This window comes from Electrophorus electricus, chromosome 16 (genome assembly GCF_013358815.1).
Source record: "Electrophorus electricus isolate fEleEle1 chromosome 16, fEleEle1.pri, whole genome shotgun sequence".
NCBI lineage: Eukaryota > Metazoa > Chordata > Actinopteri > Gymnotiformes > Gymnotidae > Electrophorus > Electrophorus electricus.
In genome coordinates this window covers 10,503,214-10,519,048 of record NC_049550.1, presented here as the reverse complement: position 1 = coordinate 10,519,048, position 15,835 = coordinate 10,503,214, and the positions used below count along the sequence as shown (strand labels likewise).

Sequence of the window (15,835 nt, the reverse complement as noted above, 5' to 3'; positions counted from 1 at the left end):
TTATAAATCGAGTACCCACAATTCCTTTTCCTCTTCCCTATGTGACTCGCCGCCATGAAGTAAGGACTTTGTTGCGTTATCCATAAACATCTGACTCAAAATCCTTCAAATACATAGATAACTACAATCATTAAATAAGTAAGAAGTGTGTTAGTTAAATAATCACATACTATTTCCGTCTTACAGGGTTGAGTTGTGCAGTTTCAGTGGGTACAAAATTTACCCCGGCCACGGCCGGCGGTATGCCAGAATCGACGGAAAGGTAATAGGTATTTCATGCATAAACATTGTATATCCTTAATGTACACGCTATTAAATAATAGCCTATCTGTCATGACTTGTTTCGCAAACAAATGTTTGCGTTTGCGAAAGTTCTTTGTTGGAGGTAAAACATGGCAGTATTACGTTCATTCTGATAGCTTAGAGTCGTCATCTTCGCTATTGAAAGCATCGGCCTGTGTTACCTAGCTAGGTTAGCTAATGGTGAAAGTGTACTAGCCCCACTGAAAGTATAGCTGATTGTAGACCAACTCTAGATATGTGGTGTGTTATGCACAGTGCACAAAGCAGTCTTGTATCTTTGCTAATATAATTCCTGTAGAGGCTTGAGTTATTGGCAAAGTTAGCTAGCTGGTTTATTAATGATGGGTAGCTAATGTTGGTCTTGCTGGTTTGTTTTTCTCTTCCAGATCTAGTGAAAATATATTGAAATGTTTGTCTCTTCATGTGTGGTTGTAAAGTGCTGCTCTTAGGTTCTGTGCATCTCATTTTGCCCTAACACTTCAGGTGTTCCAGTTTCTGAATGCAAAATGCGAGTCTGCTTTCCTGACCAAAAGGAACCCCCGGCAGATCAACTGGACAGTTCTGTATAGACGCAAGCACAAGAAGGGCCAGTCTGTAAGTGTGGCAGCTGTAATCTATAGTACTTGGATGTAGACTGCTCTTGAATGAATAAGTAATGGGTATAAGTACACATACCTAGGTGCATCCCAATGTGCAAGATACAATCTTGAACCGTTGTGTGCTGGGGTCTCAGATTTGGGAGTAACTAACATTATTCACTGATGTAACAGGAGTTTGTCAGATGAAACCTTGTGATTCTGAGAGTTGCCTATTTTCTGCTCAGGAAGAGGTGACGAAGAAACGCACCCGCCGTGCTGTTAAATTCCAAAGGGCCATCACTGGAGCCTCTCTGGCTGAGATCCTCGCCAAGAGGAATCAGAAACCTGAGGTGCGCAAGGCCCAGAGAGAGCAGGCCATCAGGTCAGTGTTTTAAATCTCCTTTCAAGCTTTATTACTGTGAAGCTATAACTTAGCAGTCATATGAGAGCAATTTGTATTTTGTAACCTAATATAAAGTTAGGTATTTTACATTTATGGCATTTAGCTTATGCTTTTTATCCAAAGCGACTTAAAATTATGACTGAGTACAACTTGAGCAGTTGAGGGCCTTGCTCAGTGGCAGTGGTGGGGCTTGAACCAGCAACCTTCCAATTACAAGTCAAGTACCTTAACCACTGAGATTGAAGTTGACATGGAAGCTTAAGACTGTACTTCAGCCAGACTGCTGGCTAAGAAGAAAGTGATGTAAGCTAAGACTGTGCAGTTCATGTTTGTCTTAATATCTTATTTTAGAAATTGATTGGTAAGCTGAATGACAATTATGTGGAAAGTTACTTTGGTGAACATTGTAACCAGGTTGTTTCTTGGCCTGGTATTGAGCTGGGGTTTGGGGGGTTCTGCCTTGGAGATTTTTAATTAAAATGAGATTAGTGGTGTGTCGCTTGATCTTGGATTAGGTCAGTTAAGATGCTTAGGATAGTTCTGTGCAGTGTCTTCAGTCTGTATGTATGTTTTGAAACATAGTTTGACTAATTTTGATCCTGGATAGCATGCCTATAGTATTCCCAGATATGAAATGAAAACACTTTGAATGGGAGTAGCCAGTTCCTCTTCCAATTCCAGTTAAACTTTCTACATTGGCATGCTTTTCTAGTTGTAATGGTAACTGTGCTCAGTTTCATACATGTATATAATATTTATTTATTTATACCTGGTTAATCTAAGATGAGGATGTAAGAGTTGTGCGTTGGATTGCTTTTGGGCGTTGCTTGCATTTGTTTAAATGGCCCTGTTTTTACTCCTTAGAGCGGCTAAGGAGGCTAAGAAGGCAAAGCAGGCAAGCAAGAAGCTGTCCACTCAGAGTACCAAGGTAAGAATCAAATGTATTATTTTATTTACTAGGAGATGAGCTCTTAACTGATTATAATCCTAGGCATTATGGTGTATCTGGTGAATAGTTTTCATTGCTAGTGTACCAGTATGCTATTCTGAATTGATGCCTAACCAGTGTGTTAGGCCTTTTGCTGCCCCTAGAGGCGTTACAGTGCGACTTGCTTCTGTCGTTGCTGTGTCAGAGGTGGCATAGAACAAAGGGCTATGTTTACACTTAGTACCCGCTTCTGCAATGGGTTTATAATGTCAGCATAGTCCGACAAATCTTAGTTGTGACTTAGTTGGGACTTACTCCCCAAGATGATCTTAATCTTCGTCTTCGTAGAACAGGAAAGTTTGAACAGCTGTCTGTTGCAGTACAGCATGCTTCCCTTTCATCTGTTTCTTCTTAAATATTTCATGTCTGGGGAAATGTGCAATAGTTACAATTCTTTGTGTTGAATAAAGGAATGGGAAAATACATTTTGGTGAATTTAATTTCATTAGCCTATAACCTGTACCACTGAGGGGTTTCTGAATGTATGATGTTCTGTTTTTCATACAGGCCCCTGCCAAGGCTGCACTCAAACAGAAGATTGCCAAGCCTATGAAGGTCAGCGCTCCTCGTGTTGGTGGCAAACGTTAATTTTGTCTCCTGTTATGTAATTAAAAATGATACAGTACGATCCTTTGGGATTATTGTTTCTTTGTTCCTTTGGTGTGTATTGTAGAGCCACAGGAAATGGCTCAAAGTACTTGCTGTAGTATTTATCAGACTCAATTGAAACCATTTGTCTTCTGAATGCTAAATGTTGTAGGCAAGTTTAACCTTTTAGCACACTATGTAGCCTACTAGGTAGATGCTAGCTAAAGTATTTGGATGTGGTAATTCATTATGACAACAGACTCACTTGGCACAAATTGAACATGAGCAAAAATCTCGGTAATCTTAATTTTACCTCTAAAGGATGAGGACTGGCCTGCCTAAAATGTACCAGTTCAGTGTAAAAATGACCAAATTCCAAGCTATAGTTTGAAAATTGAGTGGTATAGCAGAAGTGGTCTTTTCTGCTGTTACGTTTCACACTTGGTTCCACTGTATTGCACTGTTCCTGACCCTGGCCTTTTTTAAAAAAAAACATAACGTTTGAGGTAGAATATAAATCAAAGTTAATTATGTAACTGCAGTTCAAGACCTAATTTGCACTTTGCAAACACTTTCACTACCCGTTTTCAAAGAAAACTGACACCACAGTTTGTATAGTCTAAAAGGTAAATGGAGATCAAACGGCTATAGATCTGCAGTTAGTAACTGGGCAAAAACTTCAGATTGTTAGAAACAGCCTAATTAATTGAGATGTTAAAGTGACTCTGAAACGACACTATTTTACTTTAACATAATATATTTCCCAATGAAATGGGGAAAACAATGGGTGGGACATTATTTTATAAATCTGCATTGAATTGGATTAGAAAAGCAGGCACTTTAAAACTAGTATGCAGCCAGATTTGGAAGCTATCATAGAGGATAAGTATGCTTGCACACAGTGTTTACACAGTGCTAGATGGTCAGTAGTTAGGTGAGGAATATTACTTTGATTTTATAACTGAATAAGAAGGCAGAGTAAATCATAAAATGTTTTTATTTGAGGCAATTGCTGTTTCTGTCAATGGTGTTTCACCAAAGGTGAAATGCCTCAAGTATAATCTAATGTTCTCCAGAATTCAAAATGTAAAATATTTGAACCCTCAGGCCCATAACTTGCATGTTGGGTAGCTATGAATTGTGCTTAATATAATAAAGGGTGAGGGTTAACCAAAAAAAGTACATTTTGATTTCAGGTTTAATTTAAAGAACAGTTTAATGTTGGTGGTCTCCTAGATCTCAAGTTCTCTTCAAACAAAGTTACTGAGTTTCTCTTGAGCAATGGTGAGACGGTCTGCACGGTTTTGCATGTCAATGCGGTGTCTGCTGATGTCTGACTCCTCTCGCAGTACTTCCACTACATTGGCACCATCCATTAAGCCCAGCATTTCACTGCACAGAAGCTGAGCCGACTCCTTCAGCATGAAGTATCGGATTAGCATGGGTACCTGGTCGGCCAGACGCTGCACTACAATCTGTTAGGAAGTGAAAATGCATATGTTGATTACTGACAAACTATGGTAGCTTACAGGCAAACTACTGGTGGATATGTTTTGCAGTATCTCATTTCAGTGTTGACCACAGTTGACACAGAGCATGGGATCCAATGCCCAAAATAAATATCTACATACAGAATATGATAAGTAAAGGGAACAACAGAAAATATATCTTGGGTGAGTTTGTCACACACACACACAAACATTTCAAGATGGTTACTGCTGAGACTGACTATCTCTACAAAACACTAATATTTAAAACAATCATAAAGTTACAATGGTCCTGATTCCAGCATTGGGTGAATTTATATTTATATTATATCCCAGTCAAAATGTAGCTCTAGTAGCTACATTTATTTTGTGGTGAATAAATGAACTAAAATATAACTCTTAAAAGTGTTTTTGGTACATTATGAATGAATATTAACTATAACGTTTGTGACCAAAAAATGGCATTGCAATGCTAGAGCAGTCCTTCATACATGCAAAGCTTCACAACATTTAAGGAACCTTATCACTGAGAGCATTTGACCATGATAATGCTGAACCTACTCAAGTATACCTCGTAATAAGCCCGCAACATTTCGGGATACTTGTTCCTGCTGTCAAGCTCAGCATGACTATCTTCAGAAACTCTCTGTGGTTCTCCAGGATGCATGTCATTGAGGGTTTTGAAGTAGATGCCGTCTTGAGTGTAAACCAGTTGCTCCATTTCAAACTGCTCCCAAATCCTTTGCTCTACCTTTGCTTCTTGCTTTGACTGAATGTTGTCTATCTTGTTCTGGGGTATAAGCAGGAAGGAAATACATAAAGTGGCAGAAAATAGCAACACGTTATGCCCAAATAAAGTGGTAAACACACTTTCAGAATTATTTTTCTTGGCATCTTAAAAAATATTTACCATGGCAACACACTGGAGAAAGGGATAGTTGAGGAAGCAGGTTTTACACACTTCAGTGAATTGTGTCTGAATGGTATCTGAAATGTATTCCAAGCATCATTAATACAGATCATCAACCTTAATAGTGTCACCAATATATCTTACTCTTTTTTTTCTGCCACTTGTTCAACACAGCTTAATTATCAGTTATTATTTGCCCCGGTGTCATTGAACACTTGCAATTAAATTACTTTCTTTGTGAAATTAATTGGTCTGTGCTTCAATTATTCAGGCTGAAAAATTATTACTTTCTCTGTTCTAAAAAAGATTCTTGCTGTCTGTATTACTGAAATCTTGTTTATGTCTTGCTATAATGTGTTAGCAGAACAGTTTACCCAAAATCACATTTATACTGTTTTACTTACTTTTCACTCAGTCAGTTCTCAATTAAATTATGCATCTTTTTCTGCTTTATTCTGTTTTTTATCTGCATTATATGTTGCTAACAAGTAATGAAAGTGCAGAAATGAATTAGGTTGTTATTAGGAAACAAAGAATAGACCTTTATAGAAACACCACAGAAATAATTGAAAGAATTGTCCAGGAAGGTAGTTTTAAGAAAAAAGCAGCTCACACAAGGTCATTTCCAAATGACGGGTGTTCTATTATGTCTAAATCAAACCAGTCATCACAGCCCTCAAGCAAAGCATGGACCCAGTCTGCTGTGGTCTACACCAACATCTTCCAACATACAGTAACTGCAGAGACTTCATATGGTTACATAAAGACTCCAAACCCTTTCAAATTAGAGAAAGGAGTCCCTCAGGGTGATAAGCTATTTACAGCATGCCTTGAATCTGTCTTTTGCAACACAGAATGGCATTCAAGAGGAATGAAGATGGAAGTATCTGAATCATTTGAGATGGCATTCTGCTTATTGCAAACAGTCTGGAAGAACTACTATAAATGCTCATTGATGCAAATAAAACAGTTGGCCTCCACATGACATTCAAGAACACACAAGTGATGGTAAACAAAAAAGAAGAAGATGAGACCATCCAACAGGCCAACCACTACATCTACTAACATATCTAACACATCTCAAAAACACCAGCTAAAGAAGAAGTACAGAATTAAACTGTGCTGGTAGGCCTTCAGCCTAACTCCATCTTCAAGACCAACTTTGACATGATCCTGAAAGGTTTACAACCAATACATACTATCAATTGTTACATGTGGTTCAGAAACTTTGCACAAACCTTGCACAGTCAGTGCAGTGGATGTGAAAGCAGATTGGCGTCTGGGTCATTCTTAAATACATTAGCATATGAAAGTGAAACTGGGCAGGCTACATGGTGAGAATGAATGACAACAGATGGACCTCAAGGGTAACCAGCTGGAACCCCAGAAACTACAAGCAAAGCTGTCAAAATACCCCATGGTGAGATGATCTTGACAAATTTGAACCAAAATGGCTAAGAAGAGCACAAGACTGGAACATCTGGGAAACAAATGGGAAAGGACAACATCCAGTGAAGGGCAGAGGATGATGACTTGACCCAAGACTGAAGAATGAATGAATTAGTGAATGAAAGTGTATTGCTGCTAAGAAGTATTGGAACTGAGAAATATTTATTCTATTCTATATATTCTATTTCTTCCCTCAGAGAACTATTACCATTCAAAACAGATTTGATGGCCATATATTATTATCAACCACTAAAGGTTTTACTTGGCTTAAGTCAGATATTTCCAACTTTGTCCTAAATTGCTTCAAAGAAAGATATTTCTCTTTTTATTTTACACTGCCTCCAGTGGATCTGGTCAAGGTAATTAAGTGCTAATTACCTATCTAAGGTGAGATGGAAGCTGATCTAGTGTGAACATAACTGGGTTGGTGTTCTGAAAGACTGAATTGAGAGCAACAGGAATAGGAATCTTCCGAGTGTTTTGACATTTTGAAAAAACTATTATGAAAACCTTTGCACAAGTGAAACTAAGTATTAAGTACTACATTAAATATTTACATATATTTTGCAGTAGACATTTGTAAAGTAAACATACCTCTTATGACCCTGAGTGTGTCAATGGCTGGTCCCTTCAGCTCAATAACAAGTCTCTGCACCACCATTTCAAACACATGATAGTCACTGAAGCCGGGCAACTCCCTACCTCTGTGTTTCAGGTCATATTCATTCACCACATCTTGAACCGTTTTATGGTCTGTTGGATATAAAGTTTGAGAAGAAACTTTGGATGACTAAATCCTTTACCTACATGATGGTATTAAAATGATACTTGTCAACTTTTGAACAGATTCCCATTTCTCTTATACAATCTCTTCTATTAGGACTAGAAACCTTTATGTGAACTATTGAAATATTCCTTTCAGGCCTATAAGATGCACTGAAACATATTTCACTTTGGTCTTAAGTGATTATTTTAAATGACTAAATGAAGGTTGCATCCCCCAAAGGCTTTTCTGCATATGGATATATACTCACATGATAACTTGGTGCTATCAAGATGGTCTTTCCACTTTTTGAACTCTGTCCGAAGCAGAATAAACAAGTTGTACTCGTTGATCACTTCCCCAGACGCCAAGCGGTTGACCTTGTCATTAAATCGTGTCAAAGTCTGCAAGAACCCCCAGCATAGGATTTAATCACTTTGGTCAAAACTATCAGCATAGGTTGAGAGGTTTGTGAATTTGAGAACAGGAATGGTTGCTCACGTCAATGAAGAAGGCCTTTCTCTTCTGCAAGTCCAGCGGTGGGCCAGCCTCACACTGGCTGAGCTCTTTCCTCAAATCCCACAGCTGCTTCTTTATCTGCTCTGAGAGCAGAGGCAGTGATTTCTATAATGGAAAAAAAAAGCAAAACTCTGACAACTGTGTTTAGACCTAATCTGCACATTTTAAAAGTGTCTTTTGACTGAAGAATTGAATCTGGTGTGTCAGACCGGAATACACTGGTCTAAAAATATAAAAAACTAGTGTCTTGTTGTGCAGCATTTGTAAAGAATAATTGAACATAAATGCTTTTTTTTCTGTGGAAAATTGTTCTCAGTCTGATGGAAAGCGTCGCATGATTTCCTTTGTAAAGGCTTTTTAACATTTCTAAACGTAACAAAAAAAAATGCAATATATCTTTTCAAATATCTTGAAAAACAAAAGTTTAGAATGCTTTTTTGAAAAAGACTTACTTTAATGTGATCAACCAGATCTTGAGTCAGTTTGGTGGCAAGGCACTGAATAGTTGCTTTCTCCTCATACAACAGGCAACTGTAAACATAAAACAGGAACTATTTTATAGGCATTATAGTTTAGTAACTATGAGTTTGTCAAATATCACAAATAACAAATGAGTTCTTCATAAGAATTTACCTGAAAAATTCATGACGTTTGAAGAAATCTCTCTCCACACGAGTAGCATCAGCCAGAGAAATTCTGTCATTAATTTGTTTTTGGCCACGGCATTTAACAATGACATATCCTTTGCTCAAAGGAATCACCTGATTTCTGACTATATCCAGAACATTTTTTTCTGTTCCTCTGTCAATAAGGTCTGGTTTGGTGAGAATAGCTGTTGAAAAAATAATCAAAACAACATAAAAATGTTTTTTTTTCATATCCAATTTGCACATTGTTATTGGTGGTACTGATATGCTCTTAGCAGAGAATTCCACTATGTCTACTACATATATACATTACCCAGAGTTCTTTTCCCTTCAGGATCCACTTCTTGTGCCATTTTTAGTGCTTCTGTTGTTGCAATATCAACATTACATGGAACTACGACCAAATTGATAGTTTCGTCCTTCTCAATATATTTTCGTATGAGATTTTTAATCTATGCAACAAAATGACATAATTAACAATAAATAACAATGTCTTAATGTCATTACCAACAACAACAACAACAATAAAATGTCAGGTTTTAGTTTACTCTTACTTGATATCCAATGTCTTCAGGTTGACCTTTTACAGGAACTCTAGCAATCCCAGGTAGATCAATCAGTGTGAGGTCACACACATCAGGGGCCATGATCTCCAGAGTGATGAGATCATCACATATCCCTACTCCATCTCCTGCCAGTATATTCTGGGCTGTTGGATAGATGTAACTCTTATCTTGGACTGAACATTTTACTGAATTATTAGCATTTACATCAGTTATATATAATTTATTTTGTATTTATTTAAATTGTGTTTTATTGGAGAAATTGTAGTGTGAATGGAATTTCCACAGCAGAACTTGAAAAGAATGTTAAGTTCCACATTCTTCTTTTAAATCATTAAATTAAGGAAGTAATATTTTAGTATATTTAGAGATTGTACTAACCTCTCTCAACATGATCCTCCACCATAGAAGGGTCATCAAACTCAATGTAATCATCATTGTAAGATATAACAGCTCTCCAGTTAATCCCACACCTAATCTTTCTCAGCTTCAGCTCCAGGGGACATCTGGTAACAATACCTAGAATGGACAGAGGACAATACAATCTGATTATCCTTTATGTTAACAGTTCCAGTCTGTTTAACGAAGAAGTGAGAATATTTAATGGCTTGAATTGAGTACTAAGTGATAAAACATTGACTCATAAAAATGAATTGTATAAAAATATCATTTGTATTAAAATCTTGTAAAAGCCTGTTGATTTATAATCATATATAAACTGCAAAGGAGGATAAAAACCCACCACTCCCCCTGGGTAATGCCACACCAGACAGTGCTTCTAACACTGAGCTTTTTCCAGAGCTTTGGTCTCCAATCACTGCTATAGTCGGCAGAGCCAAGTCGTCCTCAATACCAATTAGCCTTAGAGAGTCAATCAGATCAATATATGGACGAACCCTCTCCTCTAAATGGCTATGGAATACCCCTTCCATTGGTTTACTGTGAACATGAAACAATTATCAAATTTTATATATGACAAATTCAATAAAGAAAATCGTGATGTAAATTAAATAGGCAAGTTAACTTGATCAGACAAAATTTACACAAACCTGTTTTCGCTAGGACAGGGAATATCTTCATAACTACCTTCTTCACTCTCCATTGTCTAAGAAAAAAGCCCTGGAAAAAATTTACATCGACTTGGTCTTTCTTCTGTGATTTCATGGCTTCTCACAACTGTAAATTGTAGACTATGGACACTTTTAATGTGTAGATCTAATTTCTAGATGATAGGATTCAGGTTTTTACTTACCTGCCTGTCTTCAACAATGTGACTTCAAAAAGAATGTGAATAAAGTGAAAGGGATCAGTATTGCTATATATGTAGACACCCAGTCCCACCACTAATGAGAAGTATAGTTAAGGAAGTACAACAAAATGACCATATTGGCATCCTCACTGTGCTAAATTACTAATTGTGAAACTATGTGAAAACACCTAAGTTTCCTAGGTTTACTCATCTATGCTATGCTTGAATTTTCCAGACGTTATGGGAAGACAGACCAACAAGAAAACACAGAGCCACAACTCAAATGGTGAACTCAAAGAAAGCTTTATTTAAAACATAATACCCTCAACCAACATATAGATAATAGTAAGATCAAATATAAACATAATCCCTCATGTTCTGTGTCATTCTGTGCCGTTCTGTGTAGATATGACATCTATCCTGTTAGTAGACTGTGCTTTTTAGCGGGGCATTGTCTATATACAGACTTAACTTTATACTCTCAAATTTTAAACTCTCTTACTTCATGCCCTCAAAACTGCATGATTCATCAAACAGATAAAAAATAGTCTCCCCACAAAAAAAGTATTGACAAATTGACGACAACATTAACATGAGTGTTGTTTTGTTTCCTACAAATTACCAAACTGATAATAACATGACTATTTCATAACATTTGCAGTTCAGAAATTTGGCTTCTTCCCTATGTCATGAACATGAAGAGGTATCAAAGCATGCTGCATTTTCAGTACAGTACCATTAAATGATTAAGTTTTGTTAAACTCTGTCAGTCATTGCCAGCAGCACTAGCTCAGAGCTCATTAAGAAAACAAATCTACTGTGTATACAATGCAGCTTAGGAGTCACTTGCCATTTAAAAAAAACATTTCAGTACACTTTATTTCAGTGAAAGACATAACTATCAGTCAGCCTGCCCACAACAGAAATATTTGCTGAACATTACAACATGGAGTTACAATAAAGTGGAAGTGGCTAAAGGGGTTGTTGACTTTTAAAGGTTAATGCTGATCCTCTCCTGGGCCTGCCGTAGTCGCTCCATGCGCTGATGCAGCTCTGCCCTTTTCCGTCCCGCCTCCGAGTCTTCCGTGAGCAGTTTCACCACATCGGCTCCGTCCCGTAGGTCCATGGACTCAGCCCGCAACATAACGGCTGCTTCCTTTAGCATGAACAGCAGCATCAGCATCGGCAAGAAGTCAGCCAGCCGCTGGTAGACAATCTGTTCAAATTTTTGGGAGGAAGTTGCCTGGAATGAGTTTTAAATAAGGAACCAAAAATGAAATTTTCAACTGCTAAACATCAGTTGAAAAGTTTAAAAAAGGTCCTGAGTTGTGTCATGCACTAACTGGAATTCACATACGGGTAGTAAAACTTTTAGTGTAGAACAAAAGCAAAACAGGATGTTTTAGATACAGGCCTTCACACATACACACACACACACACACACACCCACACACACACACACACACATATATATACATACACACACACATACATACATATATACACACATATATATATATATATATATATATATATATATATATATATATATATATATATATCAGCTTGTCACCCACCTCAAAGTAGATGATAAATTTTTCAGGTGTTAGCTTTCTGGTGTCAAATATGGCACAGTTCTTGGGAGAGGTTGCATCCTCTCCAGTATCTAAACAAACAGACTCATACTCCTGCTGCTGCTCCACAAACTGGAAGTCAACCATTTTCTGTGTAAAAACAGGGTCTTGGGTATACACCAATTTTTCCATAGAGAGGTACTCAAGGATCCTTTTCTCCACTTTTGCCTCTTGCTTTGAGTGAATGTCATCAATCTGGTTCTGAAGACACATCCTGGCTTTTAGGACTTGTTACTATAATACTACATTCTTAAATTCGTGTGTATAAAATGGTGTAATATACACACTGTTAAACGGTAATGGATAAGTTCCAAGCTTATTTTACTTACTAATATCTTATATCTCAAATTAGGGAAATTTGGGAAGCAGAACTCACACATGGTTCTGAACTCATTTTGCACAATGCCTAAAGAAAGAAAGACAAAAGTGAAAAAGAAATAAATTAAGGAATATTTATAAATACATACCAATATTTTCTGCATTTTAATTTGATAGTACCTCTAATGATCTTCAGGGTCTCCATCGCTGGTAGTCTAAGTGCTTGTACATGGGTCTGAATCAACAATTCATACACACTGTAATCGCTGAACGTTATGAGTTCTCTCCCACGATATGCCTCATAGTTTTCTGTCAACTCCGTCACCGCATCTCTGACTGTATTCAGACCGAAAAGACAACATGGTTCACTTTAGGATTTAAATGAACCAAGATTATGGCTCAATCTTCAAGACATAATAGTCTGTTATATTAACCAGAATATTGAGGTTAATATGCATAAATAAATAAATATAAATAAAAACATAAATAAATATTCATGCAAAAAAAAAAAAAAAAAGACAACAGCAAAATAAAACCGAAAGTTAGTGATTGATAACATACAGGATGTTTTGGAGTCTCTCAAGTGGCATTCCCACTGCTTGAACACTGGTCGCAGGAGAGAGTAGAGGTTTCCCTCTCCCTTTGCTCCAGTTCGGCAGAGATCACTAATTTGGTCGCTGAACTCCAGGAGTCTCTGGGCAAAGGAGAATAAGGTAAAGTCTCTTCAGTTTGAATGTCTCATGGGATGATCGAAGGGGATGGATCCTCTGCTGAGCATTTGAAGACTTGCCTTGCTCAGATAAGGTCCCTTCTTCCCTGGCTCTAAAGGAGGACCTTGACCATAGTTTTTTAGTTCTAGCCTAACAGTAGATAGTCGAATTTGAATCTGTTCAGTCAGGGAGGGCAGCGATGCCTGCATGTGGGCAAGAGCAGCCAATAAGAATTTTCTACACTTTCATGAGATAATGCATAAACATTTAACCATTATGTTGACTTGCTTTAATATGTTCAACAAGGTCTTTGGTAAGTCTGTTGGCGAGGCAACGAGTTGTGACCCGCTCTTCATCCAGAAGATAACTGCAGGAGATATACATAATTTGAAGAATCATCTAAGAACATATTGTAAAATGTTTTTTCCTTTATGATGTAATTCTGGTACCTGAAATGATTATGGCTCCGGAAGAACTCTGTCTCCAGTCTCGTGGCTTCAGCCAAGGAGATGTTTTCATTGATGTCACTCTGGCCCCTACATCGTACAATGATGTAACCCTTTTTCAGAGGAACAACCTTACCTTGCATAATCTGTAAGATATCAGCTTCTGCTCCTTTATCCACCAAATCTGGCTTTGTTAGAATTGCTGAGAAAGTAGAGGAATATGAGGAAATATATATAAATACAATCTTATCCACAATACAGGAAAAACTATGTAGGAAAAAGCAAACAAACAACAACAACAACAATAAAGGTAAAAAGCTTTATAACACACTTATAGATTTCTAGTTTTATGTCTAGTTTTAGCATGCAGGGAACTCAGTAAGAACAATTCATAGCACCGATGTTGAGGCTGAAGTATTCACATCTGTTTATTTCTAAATTCACACACATATCAACAAGCTGTACAATGCCTTTCATTGCTGTAATGTTCTGTGATATATGTGAATAATAATTCCTACCTAAAGTTCGTGTTCCATGAGGATCCACACCTTGTGCCATCCTCAGTGCCTCAGTAGTTGCTATGTCAACATTGCAGGGCACAACAACCAAATTGATGGTTTCCTTTTTCTCAATAAATTTTAATATTAGCCGTCTAATCTGAAATCAAATCCAAGAGGTTGGTGTTTTTTCAATTCCCAAAATATTATGTAGTTGTATTCTTGTTCATGTAAATTGTATATTCACCTGATCTCCAATATCTTCAGGTTGACCTTTCACGGGCACTCTGGTTATACCAGGGAGGTCAATCAATGTCAGGTTGCACACGTCAGGAGATGTGATCTCCAAACTGATGAGTTCATCACAGATTCCAACTCCATCTCCAGCAAGCATATTCTGGGCTGAGCACAAATACACCCACCCACCCCCCCCACACACACACAAAATGTTTGCGATGAATGTGGTCGTAAAAATCAGATTAGCATTACAAGACAAATCCTTTCTTACCTTTTCTGACATAACTCTCAACCTGTGATGGGTTGGTGAAGGTTTCCTGTACATCTCTGTAAGAGATAACAGCTCCCCAGCCCGTGCCTGCCTCCAGCTTCCGTAATTTCAACTCCAGTGGACAGCGGGTGACAATACCTGATATATGACCAGATCGTTGTATTTAATCTTACTCAGTCTTCTGTTATTTAATGGTTTCCATAATAGTTTTAAATTAACCAGTAATGATGTTATAGGAACGAGATGACAGAAGGTAATTTTTCTCATAAAAAAAACAACAGCTATGGTATCACAGAATATTTAGCACACATTAACAGACTGATCTCTCACCACTGCCTCTGGGTAAAGCCACACCAGACAGTGCTTCTAAGACAGAACTCTTCCCAGAGCTTTGGTCTCCCACAACGGCAATGGATGGCAGAGCAAGGTCTTTTTCAATCCCAATATGGCGCAGGTAGTCAATCATCTCGATGTAGGGCCGCACCCGGGACTCCCATTGTTTCAAGAACACACCAGTCCTCTCTTGAACTGGATGATTTTGATGTCTTTCGAGAAAAGTATTAAATACAACCATCAAAATTGGACAGCATTTTCTTTTAACAAATTTGAATAAGTAAATAAATACATCAAGTGACTTTTTAAGAGATTTAAGTTCTTACCCATTACATTCATTCTCATCTAGAGAGTCCAGATTTAATATTTCAAGTGTAGCATCCATGGCTAAAATAAATGTTCAGGCCCTATATTTATAGCACATGCACAAACAAAATGAAACAACAAAAAAATAAATGTAATTTCATATAAATAAACACACACTATAATAAAAAGAAATCAAAGGGAAAGGCCATAAATTAAAATATCTACAGTTTTTCTTCTTCCTTTCCTCTTCTCCTCTCTTGAGGCTTGAATATTTGGGAGATCATTTTACAGTTTTCAATCATGGTGCCTACCTTTGATGGGTTTGCAGACAGAACGAGCACTATGTCTGGGGTAGTGTCCAGATGTACTGATATAATGTAATGATGTTTGAACATTTAATGTAGCTATATATAGAATTTTAATTGGGGGCTTAACCTTATGGGGATTTCCACTTATGTGCTGTCCACTGTGATTATAAAACATAGTCAGCACCATGTGTTGATTTGTATAAAATTCAGGAAGACTAGGATAAAAATATCTTGGGTTACCATAAAATGCTTGCGGGTAAGTTTAACTGAGCTGGTTATGAAAATTATATTCAAGATGTGAAACAGAAGTGGTGAATTTATGTATGTA

At 37.4% G+C, this 15,835-nt stretch overlaps 3 protein-coding genes and 1 non-coding gene across 4 annotated transcripts; 2 read left to right on the top strand and 2 right to left on the bottom strand.

The window, feature by feature from the left end:
- Positions 1 to 15: 15 nt before the first annotated feature.
- Positions 16 to 2,902, top strand: rpl24 (ribosomal protein L24). The gene is made up of 6 exons (XM_027009106.2): positions 16 to 59; positions 187 to 262; positions 787 to 897; positions 1,127 to 1,263; positions 2,149 to 2,212; positions 2,780 to 2,902. The coding sequence occupies exons 1-6, from the start codon at positions 55 to 57 to the stop codon at positions 2,858 to 2,860; spliced, it is 474 nt and encodes a 157-aa protein (XP_026864907.1). The 5' UTR covers positions 16 to 54; the 3' UTR covers positions 2,861 to 2,902.
- LOC113577708 lies at positions 2,366 to 2,499 on the top strand. Its single transcript, XR_003410666.1, has one exon. It is a non-coding gene; the product is annotated as a small nucleolar RNA SNORA17 (small nucleolar RNA).
- Positions 2,903 to 3,839: 937 nt separating the features above from the next.
- Positions 3,840 to 10,523, bottom strand: mxg (myxovirus (influenza virus) resistance G). Its single transcript, XM_027009093.2, has 14 exons — positions 10,451 to 10,523; positions 10,248 to 10,317; positions 9,941 to 10,137; positions 9,580 to 9,717; positions 9,190 to 9,344; positions 8,949 to 9,087; positions 8,622 to 8,820; positions 8,441 to 8,519; positions 7,971 to 8,093; positions 7,741 to 7,873; positions 7,301 to 7,459; positions 5,258 to 5,334; positions 4,919 to 5,137; positions 3,840 to 4,335 (listed from the first exon to the last, which is right to left on the bottom strand). Exons 2-14 carry the CDS (start codon positions 10,298 to 10,300, stop codon positions 4,111 to 4,113), a joined length of 1,896 nt encoding a protein of 631 aa, XP_026864894.2. The 5' UTR covers positions 10,301 to 10,317; positions 10,451 to 10,523; the 3' UTR covers positions 3,840 to 4,110.
- A 252-nt stretch (positions 10,524 to 10,775) lies between these two features.
- mxh (myxovirus (influenza virus) resistance H) lies at positions 10,776 to 15,570 on the bottom strand. Its single transcript, XM_035534610.1, has 14 exons — positions 15,511 to 15,570; positions 15,220 to 15,300; positions 14,891 to 15,105; positions 14,561 to 14,698; positions 14,300 to 14,454; positions 14,074 to 14,212; positions 13,559 to 13,757; positions 13,398 to 13,476; positions 13,190 to 13,312; positions 12,961 to 13,093; positions 12,580 to 12,735; positions 12,411 to 12,487; positions 12,025 to 12,282; positions 10,776 to 11,663 (listed from the first exon to the last, which is right to left on the bottom strand). Exons 2-14 carry the CDS (start codon positions 15,276 to 15,278, stop codon positions 11,439 to 11,441), a joined length of 1,956 nt encoding a protein of 651 aa, XP_035390503.1. The 5' UTR covers positions 15,279 to 15,300; positions 15,511 to 15,570; the 3' UTR covers positions 10,776 to 11,438.
- Positions 15,571 to 15,835: the final 265 nt, after the last annotated feature.

Coding starts and splice junctions, on each gene's coding strand:
- rpl24 (XM_027009106.2), top strand. Junction 898..1,126: donor AGCACAAGAAGGGCCAGTCT/GTAAGTGTGGCA, acceptor TTTTCTGCTCAG/GAAGAGGTGACGAAGAAACG. Junction 1,264..2,148: donor CAGAGAGAGCAGGCCATCAG/GTCAGTGTTTTA, acceptor TTTACTCCTTAG/AGCGGCTAAGGAGGCTAAGA.
- mxg (XM_027009093.2), bottom strand. CDS start 10,300: ATGGAGAGTGAAGAAGGTAGTTATGAAGATATTCCCTGTCCTAGCGAA. Junction 8,094..8,440: donor ATCTGGTTGATCACATTAAA/GTAAGTCTTTTT, acceptor TTTCCATTATAG/AAATCACTGCCTCTGCTCTC. Junction 4,336..4,918: donor TGTTGCGGGCTTATTACGAG/GTATACTTGAGT, acceptor ACTTCCTAACAG/ATTGTAGTGCAGCGTCTGGC.
- mxh (XM_035534610.1), bottom strand. CDS start 15,278: ATGGATGCTACACTTGAAATATTAAATCTGGACTCTCTAGATGAGAAT. Junction 13,313..13,397: donor ACCTTGTTGAACATATTAAA/GCAAGTCAACAT, acceptor GCCCACATGCAG/GCATCGCTGCCCTCCCTGAC. Junction 13,094..13,189: donor AGGGACCTTATCTGAGCAAG/GCAAGTCTTCAA, acceptor TCCTTTGCCCAG/AGACTCCTGGAGTTCAGCGA.